Here is a 21908-nt window from a genome sequence, read left to right as displayed (position 1 = left end):
TCGCCACGTCAAGTGCATGGAACGTTGACGGAACGGAAAAGATAGTTATTGCACAATGGGCGAGCCATCCACCCTCTCTAAGATACACCGCTGTCCCTCGTTACCCATTGGCCGACACAATTTAAACTTTGGCATTCGCTGCACTGCAAGACGTAGGTGAGACGGAGTATAAGTAGGCGAGTGCCTAATATACGTGCACATTGAGGAACCCACGGTGGTGAAAAGGGATTTGAAGTGCACCAATCATAACTATAGTGATTGCGGCACGTAATGCTCCAGAATATTTTTTCAAGGGTTGTTGCAGCTTCGACCCATCTTCTGCGATATAGCATTGTCATGTGCGGCGCCTACGTAGAATGTCTATTTAAGTGCCTGACGTGGCATATCCTCGTCTGCGTTACCTACGAAATCGAAATGAGCAGCAGCAATTTTAATTGCAGTGTATCTCCGAAATTGAACCTCTGATTGCTGATATTGGAGACCATGCTGAAAATGTCTGCGAGGACAGCGCACAATTTGAACACGAGAACTGTTCAAGTTAAACGCTAACAAAAAAAAAAAATTCCCGTGGGACCAGTACCATTCTCATTTGGAGTTCCACATAGAACTTGGAATATCAGAATGGTTAGTTTCACTTTGCCAGTCACAAAACGTTGTGTTCAAGCGCGATTGTGTAACGAATTTCATGTCATTTGTAAATACCAACGGATAAAGCTAAGGAAAGTTAAACGAAGTTCTTTCATTTTATTGACTAATTTCAGAGCACCTGCTCCCGCTGACGTCGTGAAGCATTGAAAATTGAAACCAGTATGACACTTAAAATCGTTAAAACGATTTCAAGTATTCGGTTACACCATCAACCTTGTCAGCGTGAAGCGGCGTCTGTTTTACAATTTGTCGTTAGATAAGGAACATTTTCCATTCTAAATAAACCAAAGACTGAACCTACAAAGTTCCCAGTACTTTAAGGACGCCACAATACAAGAAAACAATTTGCAATTGGTAATGCCATCCTGATAGTGAGTGGCCCTGTGGTCTCAGCGCAAAATTACAGACAGTAAGAATTATCCATTCTTGATCATCTAGTACACAGCCTTTTCCAGGTAAAAGAAGGAATATATATATACGCTGCTGGACAAATTATTTTCTAGTCTAAAATAATTTTTTCTTCGTCTTTAGCGGCCCTTACATACGTATGCTGTATACCCCTTTGATGTTCTCAACAGCGCCCTCTTAGCCCGTAAATGCGTAATTTTCAATATAGGTTGAGTCCTTTTAAAATTACTGAACTGGTTTTGCCATTATGAGAAGGTAGCAGTTGCACTCACTCAATCCACCCGTCAGGCCTGACAGTGACCCGGAGCCGCCCGAAAGGCCGCCGCTGCCCGAAAGGCCGCCGCTGCCCGAAAGGCCGCCGCTGCCCGAAAGGCCGCCGCTGCCAGACCCTGGAAAAGAAGTTTGGTTCACCGCGCGTAGGACGGTGAAGAATACCTGCACGGTTAGGGCTTGTATATATTGCCGATAAAATGGATTAGATTAAAAGAGGTTAAAAATGCTGAAATATCTAAGGCTTCAGACCGCCTCAATGTTACGCCACCGGCCGCCGCTACTGACGTACACAGGGCATCCTTCAATTCCAGTTCGCGTTAGAGTCAGAGAAGAGCAGATTTGTATTAGTTTTGAAGAAAGACAAAGGAACATGAATCAAAATAGGCGGGAGGCTAAAGTGGACAATTTTATTTAGCAGAAATGTGTGGACACAGAATAAAAAAAAAATGGGACACAGAAATTAAATACAGAGACGTGAAGTTGAAGTAATTGGACTTTTGAGAATGAAATTTGTTGGCAAGTCAGCTACAAACGGGTAGGACAGGTTCGCACAATGTCGAGATGGCACTCAAAGAAGATTGTAACAGGGGCGATTTTATTATGGATGCCACAAAGTTGATATCACAAAGCTTGTTGTGATATCAACTTTGTGCTAAGCCTTGTTGCCTTGTTGCTAAATAATAATGAGATCTTGGGGAAGTTAACCACTTTCACTAGCTCAACCGCTTTACGCGGCTGCATTTCACCGTGTCTCTTCACTTATGCCAAGAGTGTCGCCTTTTATGGTGAGTTCGATTGTTCGCTTACCCGTAAGACCAAACCCTGATCCGCTGCCTGTGCCGTACCTACCGCTAGAAGAACCTAAAAGAGAAAAAGAGAAAAGTTGAAATGCTCCTTTTCTAGAGCTGTGAGATTGCGTCATTTGAAAGATTATGGGCCCTAACCAAGCTGAGAAGGGCCCGTGTGATCTCACAAGTAAGTAGTTATCGACGTCAAACGACCAGACGCCTGCAGTGCGCTGGCTTTGATATTGCAGGGAGCTAGCAGGGAGCCACTGTAAATTGCAGGAAGCCAGCACCCTGTACTTAACTGCAGGGTGTTGTATTTGATTTGAGCAACCGGCATGGCCGTCAGCACGAAAACCAGTGCTTGTGCTGTTGAGAATGTGAAATCTTCACTCACTCGAAGCACCAGATGCTGATCCGCTGCCTAAGGCACCACCGCCATAAGAACCACCGCCAGAACCTAAAGAAAGCGTGAAAATGTACAAGTGCTCTGTATCCTGCACTGAGAAAATCTGCCTCTTATCTTAGAAAGACTCTGAGCAGATGAAAAGAGTTTAAGGGTTTTTACAAACCCCTGAATGCCGATTCCCAATAAGGAACTCCATTCATGGAATTCATGTCATGCTGTTAATTTAATGATTGGAGTAGTTGAACACCCGAATAATGCACTGGGGCTACGAACAAAGGCCATATATTAAGAAAGTGCTTATCATGAATATTGAACACCTCCTTTTACTTCAATGCATACCGGGGGCATGGTATGCGCACTGAGTGCACACTCAATGCCTGGTATTCCGCCACCATCTTATTCGGGGCGGCCGTGGTAGCCAATCGAACACATGACGTCTTGCTCAGCAGCAGAATAATGTAGCGTACGAGCCACTGTGACGGGCTCAGAAGATTTAAGAGGCGGTTGTTGTTTCGATGTAAGGCGTGGAGTCCACTTAAGAGACAGCGATAGGCCACGTAGACAGATTGAAGACGCGAGCGTGCCTTAATCATACACGCATAATTGATATCGCAACAAAAACGTATAAAAGGTATTCTTACTTGAACCACTCCCTGATCCACCCCCTAATCCAATACTGCCACCAGAGGAACCTAAAGTTCAAAAGGAAAAGAAAGAACGAAAGAAATTAGCACCTTATTTTCAGGCTCCGTTCACAAACACAGTCCGTCAGTTGAAGGCACATGCATACCAATAACTTATTTCACTCGGTGTTTCAGAACAGAGGCGCCTAGCGGCGTGCTTCATGCAGTGCCCGAAATTAATCTATATTACGAAAGCATGCCAGGAACAATATTTATGGGAAGCCTTTGTTATCACTTAAAATACAGCCTCAGTTCACTCTTCGGCCTGTAAGACCTGCTGGATCACAAAAAAAAAATCCTCTTAAAGGTGTTTCAATAAAACAGCGAAGAATCATTGAGTGCGCGCTTATATGTAGAGAGAAGAGAAGGGAACTTATACGTGAGTGACAAGGGCGCAAGACATTGCGATACGTGGAAGGGAGTCACCGATTTGCAGACGTAGGAAGGAATGTGGTGCTGGTTAGATGTCACGCTGATCAGAGGCATGCATAAAGGGAGGAGGCTGAATAAAGGCAATAAAAGCCCCTTTCTGAAACAAAAGATGGTTGAACGCGAAGCTTTCGCCCATGCAAACTGAATTACTCAAAGCCGAAAGCCTACGACCGCGCATCGAACCCAAGAAATTCCGAGCGACCCGATGCGATGCATATGTGATTTGATTGCTTGTTTACGATTGCATTTTATGAACGTTGAAGTTAAAGGAAGACACATTTCGTTGAATTGCGTAGCCTTTATTTTAGATTATGTAGCCGTTGATTACACGCACACAATCGCACTTTCACGGAGTGTTTGCCGTTGCCGATACACGGGATCGGCCTTGCGGGCACGGTCGCGCTAGCAATTTTATTCGCGCACGGCAGTCTCTTCTTCGCGGGTGCAGCCTTGCCGTGCGCTGCACCCGCGGCCTACCTGTGGTGACGGCCGGGAATGCATTGCGTGACGCGTGTAATGAAATGCAGATATATACAGTTAGTCTTGGTAGCATGGCGTTGTAGACCCCATTGTTCTTATTGGTACAACTGCGAATGTAAACTGTAGTGTTCTACGATTGTGTGCGAAGATGCGCAGATATAGTTCCATTGTGTGAGCTGGCTTTCCTGTAGTGCGTTTTCGGCGCTCACGGACGAATCAGTGAGACATAGAAAGCTTCGGTTTAAGAATGAATAAAATTGTTTCGTGGTTACTGTTTCTAAAGGCAGCTGTGATGTAGTTCATTTGACAGCTCTGGTTTTCAGTTGCATTACTAAAGTGTAAGTGCTCAAATAGTGAAGCATAATCTCATCGTTCATATAACAGCAGGCTTGGATTTCATAATGAGATAAAAGGTATCTTTAGTTCCCCACCCAAACTGCCCGAAGTACTACCGCCGTTTCCGCCGCTTCCGCTGCTATCAACGCTTCCAGAAGCTGCAAAGTAGATTGGGGAAACGTGTGACTTGAGTGTCTGCGGCGCTAAAAAACGATTTTCTTTGAAGGTGCTTAGACATGAATTAAATTATGACGTTTTGTAGAAATACGGTAGGCCGATAAAGGTTCATTTTCTTGCATAACAACTTAACTAGCCTTAGCCTATGCTTTGTTAGGATAGACAAATCAGAGGAACCGGTCCTTAAGCAACTATGAAGGCGAGATGTTCGTCCAGCTGTGTCAATTTTGAAGAGACAGATGAAAACGACGTGTATAGGGATTAGACACCATAAGCAATTTGCCTAATGCCATGAATCTGATGGAGAAGCTAAACAATACTAATTGTAATAAAAAGCATTCAAGGACAACGCCGAGAAAGATATCGGATCAGCGCTTGTCTTTCTCTCCGCTTCCATTCTGTCTTTGTGTATGCTTCAATACAATGGATATCGCTGCTGGATGCAGTAAACGAGGTATAAAAATAAGAAGAAAGAAAACATAGGCCCTGTTATCAAGGAAGACGTGGACATGCATGCTTCACTCGAGATAGCAATGGATACTAATAGAATAGAAACTTGCTAAAGTGATATTATTTCTGAAAAACTAAGGTAGCAAATATACACGTACTGGAGAACATTCGGCCTATTTCATTAACGTCAAACCTTGTTAAGCTACTCAAAAGAATATTAAATGTCCGAATCATGAAGTTCGTGAATACCAGAGAACTGCTGAGCCCTTTCCAAATTGGTTTGAGCCCAGGCTTCTCCATCTGGTGTGCGTACGCAGACATAGTGTCGAATTCATCTTGCATGGCACCACAGGCTATGTGCTGCACCGATCATGTTAGATGTCACCAACGCTTATGAGAGGGTCCAGCATTCAGTATTGTTGGATAGAATGAATACACTAGATCTTCCCCAGTTTTATATAAGATGGACAGCTGAGTTTTTGGGGAGGAGAGGATTCTTCTGAGTTAAGAATGGTATCTTATTTAAAAGGTTTAGATAGACCCGGGATGTACCTCAATGGGCCGTTTTGTCTGCCCTGTTTTTCAATATATTACTTAGTAATATCCTTTGTCATGCTGACGTAAACACATCAGTATCGTCATTATCAGCCTATATTTAAGTTCACTGAAGGACGAAGGCTTCTCCAGGCGATCTGCAATTACCCCTGTCAAGCGCTAGCTTATTCAAACTTGCTCCTGCAAACACATATGAAAACACATACGTTTACGCTGATTATATTGCATTTCTTGCTTCTGCAGGCGACATTCAGTCAATTTAAAGAACATTGCAAGCTTATCTTAGCACACTTGAACAATGGCTGAAAGTCAACGGTAACACAAATGCGGTGCTGAGCTTTCTGATCAGGAGTCCAGTGTATCTAACTATCTGTTATCAGAGCAAATTCATCCCCCAAGTTGAACAAACCAGGTACCTTGGGGTGATTTAACGCAGTAAACTCAATTGGGTAGCGCATGTTGAGTATGTTGCTAAAAAAAAAAAAAAAAAAAAAGGCACCGTGCGGAATATTATGACGGCTGAGCAACAATCGGTCGGGAATGCGAAGACACGCACTACTAAAGATACACAGCCTGTATGCGAGGCCAGTATGAGAATTTGGGTGTGTTCTGTTCTGTGGAGGTACCGCTTACAAAAGTCGTCCCCTTGCTTTAATAGAACGGGATGCGCTCCGCCTCTGTCTTGATTTCCCCAAATTCGTATTGAACGCTGTGCGGTACCTGGAAGCGCGAGTGCCATCGTAAAATGACTAGGTTTCGACTACTAACATTTTAAACATTTCTGCGAATGCATGAATAACCTTTCAGAAGACACTAGACAGTGTTTATGAGTCAGCCCACTTTATTTTTTTAACGTCCATTGGCGGCGTTTTCATACACCACCGGTGGTTTTTGCGCAGCCTCTACTCAAGCCATTGAATATTAAACTCTATAACTCCAGCAAAGTCTACTAACGTCTCTCTACACTTTATTTTTGACAACATCTACCCAAATGCTGCAAAACTTTTATCTTCACGAATTCTCAATTTCTTGCTGGATGATCACTTGTGTCATATTCAGACCAATGCTATAATAGCTACAGATGCCTCACAGAACAACGAAAAGGTAGGTGTAGGAATGCTTTCTCATTCGCTAGATTTGTCCTATTCGATTACACTTCGTGATTTTACTCCTATCTACACAGAATAATTCTTAGCTGTGGTTTTAGCACTGCGTAAACTGAATCCCTTTCATTCATCAATAGCTATCATCACCGACTCACTCTCTCTATGTTCATCCCTTACAACGCGTAGTGACTCAAACATTTTACAAGCATTATACCTTTTGGCTACGTCCCATTAGCGTTTGCTACGCTTAATTTGGGTGCCCGGGCACAAAGGTTTGCCTTTGAATGATGTTCAGATTCATTATGCAAAGGCTTCCCTGGGTGGTCCTTTAGTACCTGCCGTCCCCCTAACCACCTATATCACTTCCACTTGGTTTAGGATATTAATAATGATGAATGAGATATGTAAATATAGTATGGCTTCGCGTTGTGGCTACCACCATCTACTATTCCACTGGAGTCGTAAATTCTTCGCAACATGCCAACTGTACATAACAGCAATGAGTCTAGGCTGCCGCATCCCGACACTAAATTTATATATGCACAGGGCTGGTTTGGCGGCATTTCCTTTGTGCATACAGTACGGCGAACCAGAAACTATTGATCACTTTCTCCTTGCTTGCCGACGATTTTCATCAGTAAGAAAGATGTGCTTGAGGACCCTTTAAACTAGCTTTGCCTCAGCATGAACGCCCTGCTTTCGTTTATCTTCCCCATTGGCATATATACAACCGCCAGAATGTTTGCACGGCAAAGCAAAACTTTATCATTGATTCCAATCGGCTGTCTGCCTAAAACAGTCAATTATAATAATTAGAACATCAAGCAGAATTCTTCTTCCTATTTTTCTTCCTAAACCTTTTTTAATCCTTTTTCTCCAAACCGCCCAATTCAAGGCCGATCCCCCACGGTGGGTATGTGCCAATTGTGCAGAGGATCATCATCATCATGTGTTAGCAATCGACGGGTGCGAAAGCGTGGACTCGGCTGCTCCTAACAAAGGCCGCCAGTTATATTCCATATACGTGAAAATACCTAAAATATAATCGAGGTGCCCACCCTTCTGCAGTAAAATAATTAGTGACTGAAATGTGTTTGAGTTTACACTTCTTAAAGTTTTTTTTAATTAATTTTAGTGTGCCAGGTTTCGTTTTCACTATGAGTGCAAGCTCTCAAGTTTTGAAGCGTGTTCTAGTATATTATTGGAGTAATGCTTGCTTTCGTAAAGAGATAAGAGTTAACCTTACCGGAACCACCCCTCGACCCACCACTTGATACACCACCAATGCCGCCATAGGTGCCACCGGAGGAACCTAAAACATACAAACAATATATACGCTAAGAAGTCTGTAGGTACCCGGCTATGTAACCATGGTTTGGGTTACGCGAAGCGTTACTAGTTGGCGCAACTTATTTTTGAAGGCGAGTAATTGTACTTCAAGCGTGTCTGTGCGTGACTTGAACGGCAAGACGGCAAGACAACGACAATGATGAGGACAGTAAAAGTATTATGGTGACGATGGCCTAAAGACTGAATCATTACACTCCGACACACCAACGTTACAACCTGTGGCATGACAAAAATAAAACGGACACCGACCACGAAAGTTAAAAAAATATATATATTTAATAAGACGTTTCGGCTTCCGCATGGGAGCCTTGTTCACTTGGGAACTTTCCCCACGTGTACTATCGGCGTCAAATGAAATGCGAACAGCGGATCGCCTAACGGAAGGTATACAGTGCGCGCCGTCCAGTCGTCACCATTGACAGGAGCGCGCATCCGGTTTAACTGCACTGCGCGATGATGTTCCCTCTATACTACGATATTTTCAATTCCGTTCTGGTTGTCTTTTATTTGAAAGTAACAAAAGATGGCGGCGCAGTAATGATGACTGTCCAAACTGTACCACACGTGCCGCTGTTCGAGTTTCATTTGACGCCGATAGAACGTATGGTTTCGGCCGCGCTTGGCGATAATACTTGCCATATGCTGAGATATTTTGGCACCGCAAGCGCCCGTCCGTGGATGTATATTGAAAGCCATCTGCAGTGGGGGCAGAGTCCGCCCTGCCCGTGTTTTCGGGGCTAAGATAGCATTCATCCGAGCGCCGGGACGCAGCTCACGCCGGTGTACTTTATAACCGCGAGTTTCCGCGGTCATCGAGTGAGATGCGTTCATGTTTGCTCGTGCGCGCGTGACACCATGCTTGGTAAATCAGTGTCCCTTATGTTTACAAGTTTACACGGCCGATAAAACTACTATCCGTACTTTGTATAGCTGTCCAGTAATTTGATATCGCAATCTATGCTTATCCGTTTGGCCGAAACTGCGACATTCTTTTTTCATTGCGTCACCGCTGGAATCGTGGCTCATTAATATCGTGTTGTTGGCTGTGCTTCAGGTACAGTGCAAATGCATTGAAACGCGACGATTTAGGTCTAACCAATGCGCATGCTTTTGTTTCCACCATCGGTATAGTTTGTGTGACATCGGCGTAATCTCGACTCGTACGCTTTGATAAGAGTGCGCGTCACCTTTAGTGACCAGATTCGAAGCAACATGACACGGTACTCGCGAGTAACTAACTGCACATGGCGAGTGTTCTACCCAAAAATTGCCTGTCGCGTTTCAATCCGTGAGCACTGTACATACGACGAGTGAGGACGTTGAGACTGCTTAAGCTAAGTGTGTTCTGCTTACGGATTCTTATGAGAGCCGTGTTCTTAGTCCTTTCGGACAAGCAGTTTTAGTTGGCATTACTAAACTAAGAGTAATTTGAAATACTAAAGCATTGTCATAATCGCAACGTTAGAGGACGTAAAGAGGTAAGAGGTGACGTTATCCCAGCCACCCTACACACCGCCTGTTGAGCCACCTCTTCCACCAAGGCCACCGCCAACAGAAACTCCTGAACCGCCGCTCGCGCTATAACCACCACTAGAACCTAAAAAAGAAAGATCGAAATTAGCAATTTTACCCTTTGTTCCACTAACGATATGTTTCCTCTTAAAGATAGCACGCAATGAGTTAGCCTAAATAATGCTAATTACTTGCAGAATTTTTTCTTATATTGAAGTCAAAGGAATCGTTCCATGGATAACAAATGTTATTAGACGTGCTGATCCGCCATGATAGCAATGGATATGATGTTGCGTTGCTTAACCCGAGAACGCGGGCTCGATCCTGGTTGCATTTAAATTAGTTTAAACCAGATTAAAAAACATGCGTGTACTTAGTTTTAGGTGCACGTTAAGAAATCCCACGAGGTCAAAATCAATCCGGAGTCTTTCATTATGGCATTCCTCATCATCAGGTTGTTGTTGGTTTGACATGTCTGAAGCCCCAAATTTATTTCTAATAATTTTGAGATGTTTGCACAGCGGGACATTTACTGATTGAGTCGCAACGACACACTGCGGTTCGACGGGCAAAGGGTTGTTGAGCGAAAAAATTGCTTTGAGTTTACTGCTTCTAAAGCCTATCGTATCTCAGTTATTTCCATAATATTACTTTTTATTCGCGTTACATAAGAACACTAGTTGCAAAGCAATCTATCGATAATAACAGGGGGGATGCTTCTTTTTGTAAAGTTGCATGTTGAAGCAGCACTCACTGGATCCTCCAGTCACAATTCCTCCCGATCCGCCAAAGCTACCACTGGTGCCACCTGACAAGAAAGAAAAGAGAGCAGTGAAAACACACACACACACACGCACGCACACACGCACGCACGCACGCAGACAGACATACACGCGCAGGCCCCTGTCATACTACGCTGACATCTCTCTCTGGAAGATGTATGAGCATTCATCAACCTTTGGACGAATATTTCTAATACCTCTGTGCAGACTATCGGAAACTACCGATAGCGTCACCCAGCCATAAGAAAGAACAAGGAGTGCTTCTCTAATGCACGTCTTTCTTGCCTACTTCGCCACGTCGACTGCATGGAAGGTTGGCGGAACGGGAAGGATCATTATTGCACAATGGGCGAGCCCTCCACCCTCTCTAAAATACACCGCTGTCTCTCGTTGCCCATTGGCCGACACAAACTTTGGCATTCGCTGCACTGCAAGACGTAGGTGAGACGGAGTATAAGTAGGCGAGTGCCTAATATACGTGCACATTGAGGAACCCACGGTGGTGAAAAGGAAATTGGAGTGCACCAATCATAATTATAGTGATTGCGGCACCTAAAACTCTAAATGTTTTTTTGAAGGGTTACTGCAGATTCGACCCATCTTTTCAGATATAGTATTGCCATGTACGGCGCTTATGTAGAATGTATATTTAAGTTCCTGACACGGCATATCCTCGTCTGTGTTACCTACGAAATTATAATAAGCAGCAGCATTTTTAATTGCAGTGCATCTCCGAAATTGAATTTCTCGTGGCTGATATTAGAGACCACGTTGAAAATGTTTACGAGGACAGCGCACAATTTCAACACAGAAACTGTCCAAGTTCAACCCATCGTAAAAAAAAAAAAAAATCCTGTGTGACCAGCACCATTCTCATAAGGAGTTCCACATGGAACTTGGAATATACAAATGGTTAGTTTGACTTTGCCAGTCACAAATTGTTTTGTTCAACACGATTGTGTAACAAATTTCATGTCATTTGTAAATACCAGCTGATAAAGCTAAGGAAAGGTAAACGAAGTGCTTTCATTTTATTGACTAATTTCAGAGAACCTGCTCTCACTGACATCATGAAGCACTGAAAATTGAAACCAGTATGACCCTTAAAATCCTTAAAATGATTTGAAGAATTCGGTTACACCATCAATTTTGTCAGCGTGAACCGGCGTCTGTTTTACAATTTTTCTTTAGATAAGGAATATTTTCCATTTAAATGAACCAAAGACTGAACCTACAAAGTTTCCAGTAGCTTTCAAAGACGCCACAATAAAAAAGGCACTTTGTAATTGGTAATGCCGTCCTGACGTAGTAGCCCCGTGTCTCAGCGCAAAATTAGACAGTAAAAATTATCTATTCTTGATCATCTAGTGCACACCTTTTCCAGGTAAAAGAATGAATATACGCTGCTGGCCGATTTGTTTTCTAGTCTAAAATAACTTTTTTCTCTGTCTTTAGCGTCGCTTACATACGTATGCAGTATACCTCTTTCATGTATACGTAACAGTGCCCTCTTAGCCAGTAAATGCGTATTTTTCAAATTATGTTGAGTCCTTTTAAAATTAATGAACTGGTTTTGCTATTATGAGAGGGTAGCAGTTGCACTCACTCAATCCACCCGTCAGGCCTGACAGTGATCCGGAGCCGCCCGAAAGGCCGCCGCCGCCAGACCCTGGAAAAGAAGTTTGGTTCACTGCGCGTAGGACGGGGAAGAATACCTGCAGGTTGGTGCCTGTAAATATTGCCGATAAAGGGATTTGATTGAAAAAGTGAAAAATGCTGAAAATATTTATGGCTTCAGGATTCCCGAATGCTACACCGCCGGCCGCGGCCGCTGACGTACACAGGGCAGCCTTCAATTCCAGTTTGCTTCAGAGTCAGAGAAGAGCAGATATGTATTAGTTTTGAAGACTCGGGAACATGAAACAATATCAACAGGCGGCTAAAGTGGACAGGTATCTTTATGAGAAATGTGCGGACACAGAATATAAAAAGAGGACACAGAAATTAGGAATAGAGACGCGAAGCTGAAGTAATCGAAGTTTTCAAAATGAAATTTGCGGGCAAGTCAGCTATAAACGATTCGGACAGGTTTACACAATGTACAGATGACATTAAAAAAGATAGTAGCGGGGGCGATTGATATCACAAAGGGGGCAAAGTTGATATCACAAGGCTTTGTTTTTCTTGTTGCTAAATAAATAATGAGATCCTGGGGAAGTCAGCCGGCTTCACTAGCTCAAACTGTTTGCACGGCTGTATTTCACAATGCCTCTTCACTTATGCCAGAAGTTCCGTTTTTTATGATGAGTTCTTCTTTCTGGAGTTTTTTGCGTGCCAAAACCAGTTCTGATTATGACGAACGCCGTAGTGGAAATCTCCGAATTAATTTTGACCACATGGGGTTCTTTAACGTGCACTACAACGCAAGCACACGAGCGTTCTTGCATTTCGCCTCCATCCCGCCGCGGCCGGGATTCGATCTCGCGACCTCGTGCTCCGCAGCGCAACGCTTTATGATGAGTTCGAATATTCACTTACCCGAAAGACCAAACCCTGATCCGCTGCCGCTGCCTGTGCCGTGGCTACCGCTGGAAGAACCTAAAATAGAAAGAAGCGAAAGGTGAATTTCCTCATTTTCTTGAGCTACGAAATGGTGTCATTTGCGAGATTACTGGCCCTAACCAAGCGGAGAAGAGCCCGTATGATCTCAAAAGCACATAATTATCGATTTCAAACGACCAGACGCCTGCAGGGCGCTGACTTTGATTTGAGCAACCGCCATAGCCTTTCACCTCGGAACCAGCGCTTGTGCTCTGAAGGAGGTGGAATCTTCACTCATTTTAGCCAAAAGATGCTGCTCCACCGCCGCCTAAGGTACCAACGCCGTAAGAACCGGCGCCAGAACCGAAAGAAAGCGGGAAGATGTACGCGTGCTCAATATCCAGCACTGCCAAAATCTGCCTCTTAAGTGAGACTCTTGTCACGATCCGCCCTGGACTCGTGAAGCAGGGGGGGGGGGGGGGGGGGTCGAGGCAATCTTCGACCCAGCCAGATACGACACGCAGCGTGCTGGTGGTGAACGATGACTGACCCCGAGCACCTGTGCTTGTCGGTGTTTATTCGGTGCGGTGAACCAATGTTTCCCACCGAGCTTGGCGAACCACTGAGCCTAACGGGCCAACGAAGAATATGGGCGGGCTGGCGTCACATGATCGTCACACACCCTTACCCCGAGTTTGTTTGTTCCCGCAAACACAAACAAAAAAAGCGCCTGTTGTCCAGGCGAGTAACGGTCCGGCGGCCTCCGCTGTCGAGTTCTCCGCCTTGGCACAGGTGTCGACGATCCGGGTGTGGCAACTCCGGGTGCTCCCTGAGCCAGTCTCACTCCGCCCAGAGGGTTAACTGTTTCCCGGCTATGAGCGACACGCTGGTCCCTATATCGAGCTCCATGGAAATGGGGTGTCCGCAGGCTAAGACAGTCAGCATATACGGTGGCACAGACGACGGAACAAGGCCTGTGTGTCACATGTCGAAGATTGGTGGGTTCTCGGTCAGGACGTGGAGCCTGGCCGTGGAACGACCCGAGCCTGCTGCCGCACGTCCCCGTCGCGAACCCTTGCGACGGCTTGGTTGACCGAATGATTGCTTCTATGAGTCAACTGCGTTTTGCTCTGGGGGGTGTTAGTGAGGTTTGACAATTTTTGATTTTGCATGACTGGATGTGGGCGTTCATTTGCCACTAGTAGCGTTCGTAGACTTATTTTGCATAATTAACCTTTTTTCAGTAAAAAAAAGGTAACAGTTGAGAATTTGAGCTTGTGTCGTCCATTATCGTCCAAGAACGTAGAGCTGTCTTGGAGTCGATTAAGGAGAACCTTCAACAGCGCGAACAGACAACGACAAGGACGAGTTAGGTGACTTAAACGGGTGCTTCACCTCCTTGGCGCTTTATCTAACTACCAGCGCTGGCATTTGTAGAGACGTGTATTATAAGAACTTACCGAAACTACCAGAGGTTGATCCGCCGCTAAAGCCACCGGCACCAGAACCCCCTAATTAAAAGAAAAGTGCGAGTAATTCATACGGTGAAGTGCCCAAGTCTGTCGCATGACCAACTGTAGGCACACAGAGAAGAGTCTAATTATCGATGTGTCGCTACTTAGCGGTCAATACGAGTCACTTCATGAGTGATAGAACTGCAAGATTTACTTCGTGGTGAGCCGTGGGGAAACGACAGTGAGAGCGGGCAAAACTTGAGATTCCACGTGGATTTGAGCTTAGTAACGGCTACCACTTATCGGGTTGAAGAAAAACTTTTGCAGAAATGTGCCTTGGTTTTCACTGTTTCCGAAAATAAAGATACCTTAGTTTGCTTCGTACTGGTAGCATTTACTTGTTTATGACCATCGCACTTAGTTGGTTGAAATAGTTCAACAGCAGCTTGCAGCAAATGGCTTCGTGTTGCTTTGTTAGCCCATTAATATGACAACCATTTTCTTTAGCCTGCAATGTCCCATCATGACCATATTGTCACGCCGGGACATGTGGTACGGAGGACATATTCAAGTGTGGTAATTCAGCAAATTGTTTGATAGTTGATCGCGATTAAGTAATTGTGCGTTACTTTATGCAAGAAATATGGCAGGATATATCTGTCCTTCCGTGACAGTTCTATAAAAACGCAAGGAAAGAATCAGCAGGAAAAGAAACCGATCCTTAAAAGGTTAATAAAAAAAGAGCTTGAATATATGTGCATTCCACGGCGCCAACTATGACAAGGCTGCTCAACGTCGAGGTAGGCTAAATGAGACATCATGAGATAGAATCTACACTCACCAGAACCACCGTACGATAATCCGGCACCGTGGCCACCACCGCCAAAGGCTAGAAAAATAAGGCGAGAAGAGGTGTTGAACTTGCTCAACATACCTTCAGTAGAATGATTTAGTGATTTCAATTTTAATAATTCAATTTTGTTATTTTGCAAACACAGCTGCAAAAAGACATTGTGCTTCTGCGCAGAATGTGTTGCGCACCAAATTACAAAATGAAACTCCTTATAATGTGGCAAAAAATTCAATTCAAGACGCCTGCACACTCATAATAAAGAATACAAGTGATCGCGCAAGTAACTCATCCGTAATGTCCCAACGTAACTCTCCGAGGGATGAAAGGTATGGGACAGGTCCATGAAGCTGGGTGGCACAGTTAAGAAAAACAGTGAGGTTGATTCTTGGGCCTTGGCACTGACTGGTGTCAAAGGTCACGATGAGAGTTCTAGCTCATTTCAGAATGCTAGCTGTCATTCGTGTCACTATACTATAAGCGTCAGTGTTTCATCGCCATCTTCCTCAACTTCTTATACTGGAGTTGTAGACGTAGTTGGTGTGTTGTTTATTAACTGTATACGAATGTGAAGACAGGGTACATTAGAGCCGGCTTTGCGATTTCGTATTTGGGAAGTCAATGCTTTCCCTACCAATTGCAACACGCAGCGACACACTACGAAGGCGCAAACACATTATTAACCTTACAAAAAAAGGAAACAAAAATTAAGAGAAGGGCTGACCATAGATCCCCGCCATATGCATAGACTCATAAAGTAGTAAAATATGGTGTAGTGAGCACAATAGAATACGCAAACGCACAAGCACACTGCATAGGCTCACACACGTACGCACGTACATAGCTGTCCATAGCTGTCCAGCGTGGATATAAAGCACTTGATATCTTGAGTAACCTTGAGTAACGTAAGTGTGGTCGAACTGGTTGTGGTTATTTATTGTCGTGGTTTTTTTTCCACAAAAGTTGATAAACATCTTTCTTTATTGTACGCAATGTTACGTCGCTGAAGCTTCGTACACTACGATGAGAAAAAGTGTTGGTTGATGAAGTGTGGTCTGTCAGCAGACTGGGAAGGTAAAAAGTCTGGCACATGCTGTTTATTAGCGATGCGGAACGAACCACCTTAAGGCAGATAAATCCTGCTGAAGAGAACTGGAGAGAGCTTCATGGATCATGGTGTTAGCATTCAAGAGATAAGATTTATTAGATTTAATGTCCGAAAGCGGCACAGGGAGTGAGGTACGATGTAGTGCGGTGAACTGTTTAATTTTAACTACTCAAGGTGCTTTACGTACGCTCAATTCACAAAGTAGAAGCGTTTTTGCATTTCGTCCCCGTCAGTAAACGGCTGTCACCGCTGGAAATCAAACGTACGACTCGTGCTTAACAGCAAATGACATAGCTGGTGAACCACCGCGTTAGGCACAAGAGGCGGACACATCATGCCATGTTATATATGCCACGGATCATGCCACCCCCGCAGCCACCCCGGAAACTGGGTGAACAAAAATGGGTTTTTGCACCTGCGTTCATTGATAAAAAATAGTGGGGTCTACTTCATTTCAAAATGCTGGCTTCCATTTACAAGCTTTTTTCAAGACATGGACCTAATGCTCCTTGTATGCTGTAAAAGATCTTCAACGTTTCTTTTTGCCTAACCTCCGTGAATGCTATTATTTAATCGCTATGGCCATTCATCATACAACCAGTGCCTGGACTTGTTATGTGGGCTTACCTGAACCACCAGTCGAGGAACCGGCGCCAAAGCCTCCAAGACCGGAACCTTAAGAGCAAAGGTGTATACGTGAGCCAGATACTACGCTGACGAAATCAGTCAGTTGTAGAAGTACAGATTCTAAGCAGAGGGAGAGTGCTCATGCAAGTTACCATGCAGATCCGTGAAACATCACCCTTGTCTAACGAGCACCTGTATGACTGATATAATTACTGGACAGGTTCATTGAGGGTGGCAATAGCGAGAAATGCACAATAAATTTTGGCCCTTCTTAGAGATATGACGTGTATTCTTGCTTGAGAGAAATGCAATATGGGCTAGGTTGAAGAAAAACTGACGAAGAAATATGCCTTGGCATTCATCGTCTTCCACAATATAGACAATATGGCTTGTTTCAGAGTGCTTTCTCTCATTCACGTCACCACTTCAAGCGTTAGAATTTTGTCGCCATCACCCTTTAGTCATTTCTGGAGTTCTGAATTTTTGTTGTGGTTTAATAACTATGCAAATAGGAAGATAAGCAACATTACAGCAGGCTATTTCAAGACTCACATAAGACATTGTCAGTATCACGTGTAGCACATAAAACATGCATACATAAACACTAAAATAATACTGCTGTGGCCACAAAAAGAAAAAAAAAGCAAACAATAACTTACACCTGACCACGAACTATATACAAACTGTAAATTAATAATAATTCATAGTACAAATCTACCTGGAGCACCCGGTTTTACAATGAACTGGAAACTGCACTCACTCAAACTGCCAGACCCACTAGATGCGCCTCCATTAGAGCCGCTAACGTGAGTGCCGAAAGAACCTCCTGAAACAGGCCAGAAGAAAAAGTATTCAGTAATTTTTTTTCTTTTTAAGGCGCTGACAAATTCTCTGATCTTAGCGCATGTACACTCACTAAAATGATAAAATGATGATGAGTAAAAATTGAAACACTAATTATGCGTGCCAGAGTAATAAACTAAACGCTTTATGACGAGACTGTTTACGTGTGAGACTGACTGTTAGTAACAGGACGTTAATTTAGGCCTTAGTTGTTTCTAAAAGCGTGATTCGTGATTGAAAAGATAATAAAGAGTAATATTTAGAACTTCTTGACTGCGCTAGAATATTAAATTCAATTCAACCTCGCTGAGCGATCTGCAAGTCTCCTATTTAGTTCTGACGGTAAAGGGACAGTCCCGGAAAAAACGTTGGTTTTGTTCGATGCTTGTACCAGAACGAATTTTAAAGCGAAGATTTCTATGTCTCACTGATTCGTCCGTGAGCGCCGAAAACGCACTGCAGGAAGGCCAACTTACAAAATGGAACTATCTGCGCATCTGCGCACACGATATAACAACTGCGCACGACATACGCATCGTAGAACACTATAGTTTACATTCGCAGTTGTACCAATAAGAACAATGGGAACTGCAACGCCATGCTACTCAGACGAACTGTCTATATCTGCATTGCATTACGCGCGTCACGCAATGCATTCCTGGCCGTCACCATGCGTAGGCCGCGGGTGCAGCGCACGGCAAACGAAGAGGCTGCCGTACGCGAATGCAAGCGCAAGCGCGATCGTGCCCGTGAGGCCGATTCCGTGTATCGGCAACGGCATGCAGTCCGTGACAGTGTGAATGTGTGCGTGTAATCAAACGGCTACATCATCTAAACAAAGGCTTTGCAACTTAATGAAATGTGTCTTAATTCAACTTCAACGTTCAAAAAGCACAATACTAAACAAGCAATCAAATCACATATGAATCGCATCGCGTCACTCAGCATTTTTTGGGGGTTTGTTGTGTGGTCATTGGCTTTTGACTTTGCTTCAGTTTGCATGGGAGAAAGCTTTGCGTTCAACCATCTTTCTTTCAGAAAGGGGCTCAGATTTTTTTCTCGGACTGCGAAGCGTCTTCAAGATGTGAAAAACTCATATCGGATTTTCTTTGCAGTCTCGTGCTGCATTCGTGTGCATAGGAATTTTCCCTACCATGAAACTTCCTCTACTTTGCGAGCTTCGGCCGAACTGATTTTCCGAAAATAAATACTGAAATACTGTTGACTGTAACAATTCGTACACGCCAGACAAATAAGAAGGGCAGTTTCCCCTGGGGAGAATTGACAAGCAATACTAAATTAAGCATTCCGCTGGAGCTCCTTGTATACGGCGGATCCCCCCACCGCGCGACCCTTCTAACACATGTGACCGCGGTTTTCACAGACCCCAGAATGGATCCAGTTTCGATTACACTATCTCCGAGATCAGCCCAGTTTACTATCACACTTTCTCTGGGATCTGCCAACTTTATCCGGCGAGAAATTGGTCTAGCATACACGCTGAACAAAGGTGAGGAAGGCAAGAAAACCGGCTAGATATTTGTAATGGTGAGGATAACAATGCGCTGCTTTTTGTTTAGTCGTGGAATTATGTAGAGAACGAAGCCAGTAGCCTTCATTCCTTCAGGGCTCGTGTAGATGGCGATATAATTCATCGACCTCCCGACCGCTTCACGTTTTATCTACGGCGTGTTTCAGTGAACTTGGACCAAAATTCAAAAAATATGCAAATGGCTACGTATCTGGACAGAACTAAGGTAATGTTGCTTGCCGTCTGTTGCAAACACTCCGAGATTGCCGCGCGATCGGCCGCTTAAGGCCATTTGCGCGGCAATCTCGTGTATTTGCGTGTATTTGCGTGTATTTGCGTGTTTTGCGGTCTTTGACGATAAAAAAACACTTTTATGTAGCACGTATTGAGCAGCAGAAGGCTGTATCCGGCGTTTTTCATGTTGCTCTACAGTTTTCTCATTTACTCATTTCATCTAATTATAAGAATTGAGAAGTTGAATAATTCTCACTAATTATGTAATTAGGCGGAATGTAAAAAATAATTTCAGTATCTACAAGCGACGGCAAACGACATAACCTTGGTTCTGTGCCGCTACGTCGCCATTTGCATTTTTTAATGTTTGGCCCAAGTTAAGTGAAACGTGCTGTGTACTTGGCTAGAAACACACTGACGCCAAACGTCTTAGCCTTAGCACGATTCGCGGCCAGTGATCTGGCGGTAGGTTAAAAACACCATTACCAACCAACGACGATTAAAAGTGGCCATAAACTGGCTTTTACTTTATACAACACTCAAGGGAAGAATGTAGCAAAAATATATGCACTCTAAACTAAAATATTGAGCGTGCACACTTTGACGTTCTGATAAGGACATATTACAGAATTTGAATCTTTTTTGTGCAGAGCTGCAAGTTTAAAGTGGTATTTCTCTTGAAATTACCAATTTCTATTTCTGTTTTGCAAAATACTTGACTCCCTAAATTTGTTATGTTCCCTCAGCATACTAGGACCCCATTCTTTCTTTCAAGTACAGCTGATTTGAAACTATGTTTCAGTTCATCCTTAACATGACCATCTCGGCGTTTCGCATGTGTTTTGAAGTTGTAGTGTAAATTGCCATGCAATAATTCGGTCTCTTATTTGGACATTGACAAACACCATGAACGCGATAAATAAACTTGTTCAGTCACCTGGCAATGCCGTTATGCACATCTGAGCCAGTTATTCCTGTACATGCAGCTTGGAGGTTACACCTTCGTCCAAGAAACTATCTGCCCTCTCCTTAGGGTTTCTCAAGGCCTGACTTCTTCTATTTCTTTTTACGGAGATCTGAACACGATGTCTATTTAGCGTCTATTTAGGGGATTTCATTGAAGGATGCTAAGTGGCGTCTGCGGCCGAAATAAAAAAAGTAAATCTCGTATTCTCTCTTCTAGTAGTACAATATTGGCATATGCTGGCGTGCGCGGTTACATTGACCTTTCCTAAAACATTTCCTAAAATGTTCTGCAGGGACCCTTCAAAATAACCTCGTGACAAATAAACTTATTTTATGTAATAAATATGCAAAATTAGGACTTCCCTACTTCTTGTATTATTCGATTGCTTATTACATACCGACCACGAGCTAACATATGTCACGACCACTGTTGTGGGATTTAGAAAGGTTTTAACGACATCCATGCAGGCAATAGATTTGTTGCCCCATTATACGTGCACATTGAAAATGTATCTCCTATTCATAGTGCCATTGTGCATGTTTTTAAGAACACTGTTCAGACGCTCTTCGGCCCTATGCCGCCCTTATTGCTTAAAATCAACACATCATAATAAACCTGGTAATGAGTGAGAGATCTTTGTGATAAATTTTGGGAGGTCTGGCGATCGTTTGACTGAGATAGAGGAAGCACGTTTATGGGTGATGGATGCTGGCATTCAGGAGGCCTTGCACTTGTGAATAAAATGAATAAAAATTTGCCTTATAGTCAATGTTTTAAAAACGGGTTCATTCAGAATTGCTGGATAATAAACAACTCCCTTCATGGCTCTCTATAGAGAACAGGAGCCCTGCACTTCCGAGACTCTTGCCGCCGACTATCGGAGGAAGATAGAAGGACATAGATGCCTCTTAACATGGGCTCGCAGCTCGACAGGGCTTCGATACTCGAGGTCGTAGCCACGTGCCCTGTATACCTCCCTCTTTGAGAGTTCTGTCATGACAAAGGGAGCTGCGATAGCCACCAGGCATTGAGAAGCCGCTGCAGTAGTAATGGTTCTATGTTAGCTTGCGTCCTCGCAAAATAACGCAACCGCAGGCGACAGCAAACCACATGCTTGTGCATCCTGTCATTCGGGCAGACCCTTATAAATATGACTATTGAAATGTTGTTGGCATATTGTTGAGGAATTGTTGACACAATATCCTTTCAATAAGGTCTCAATAGTTATTGAGCGTACACAACAATACCTCAACAATAAAGTTGTTGAGCGCTTCACAACAGTAAAGTCATTGACTAATTGTTGTTGACATATTGTTGAGTAATGTTGAGTATTATTGAGAATTGTTGAGCAATATTGACATTGAACA

At 43.7% G+C, this 21908-nt stretch overlaps 1 protein-coding gene across 13 annotated transcripts in view; it reads right to left on the bottom strand.

Annotated features, from left to right (window-relative positions):
• LOC119457760 (uncharacterized PE-PGRS family protein PE_PGRS54-like) overlaps nucleotides 1–21908 on the bottom strand; it is a 194495-nt gene that overhangs the window by 143479 nt on the left and 29108 nt on the right. For all 13 annotated transcript variants that reach the window (XM_049670394.1, XM_049670393.1, XM_037719449.2 and 10 more), the window contains exons 11-23: nucleotides 17727–17792; nucleotides 16967–17014; nucleotides 15223–15270; nucleotides 14388–14438; nucleotides 12925–12984; nucleotides 11993–12055; nucleotides 10359–10412; nucleotides 9606–9689; nucleotides 7989–8054; nucleotides 3165–3215; nucleotides 2512–2574; nucleotides 2137–2190; nucleotides 1329–1445 (exon numbers count right to left, since the gene is read on the bottom strand). In XM_049670394.1, the coding sequence (XP_049526351.1) occupies nucleotides 1329–1445; nucleotides 2137–2190; nucleotides 2512–2574; nucleotides 3165–3215; nucleotides 7989–8054; nucleotides 9606–9689; nucleotides 10359–10412; nucleotides 11993–12055; nucleotides 12925–12984; nucleotides 14388–14438; nucleotides 15223–15270; nucleotides 16967–17014; nucleotides 17727–17792 (825 nt within the window). The remainder of the gene's footprint in view (nucleotides 1–1328; nucleotides 1446–2136; nucleotides 2191–2511; nucleotides 2575–3164; nucleotides 3216–7988; nucleotides 8055–9605; nucleotides 9690–10358; nucleotides 10413–11992; nucleotides 12056–12924; nucleotides 12985–14387; nucleotides 14439–15222; nucleotides 15271–16966; nucleotides 17015–17726; nucleotides 17793–21908) is intronic.

This window comes from Dermacentor silvarum, chromosome 7 (assembly GCF_013339745.2).
Source record: "Dermacentor silvarum isolate Dsil-2018 chromosome 7, BIME_Dsil_1.4, whole genome shotgun sequence".
Classification (NCBI taxonomy): domain Eukaryota; kingdom Metazoa; phylum Arthropoda; class Arachnida; order Ixodida; family Ixodidae; genus Dermacentor; species Dermacentor silvarum.
The sequence above is the reverse complement of the archived record's forward strand: the minus strand, read 5'-3'. Positions and strand labels throughout refer to the sequence as shown.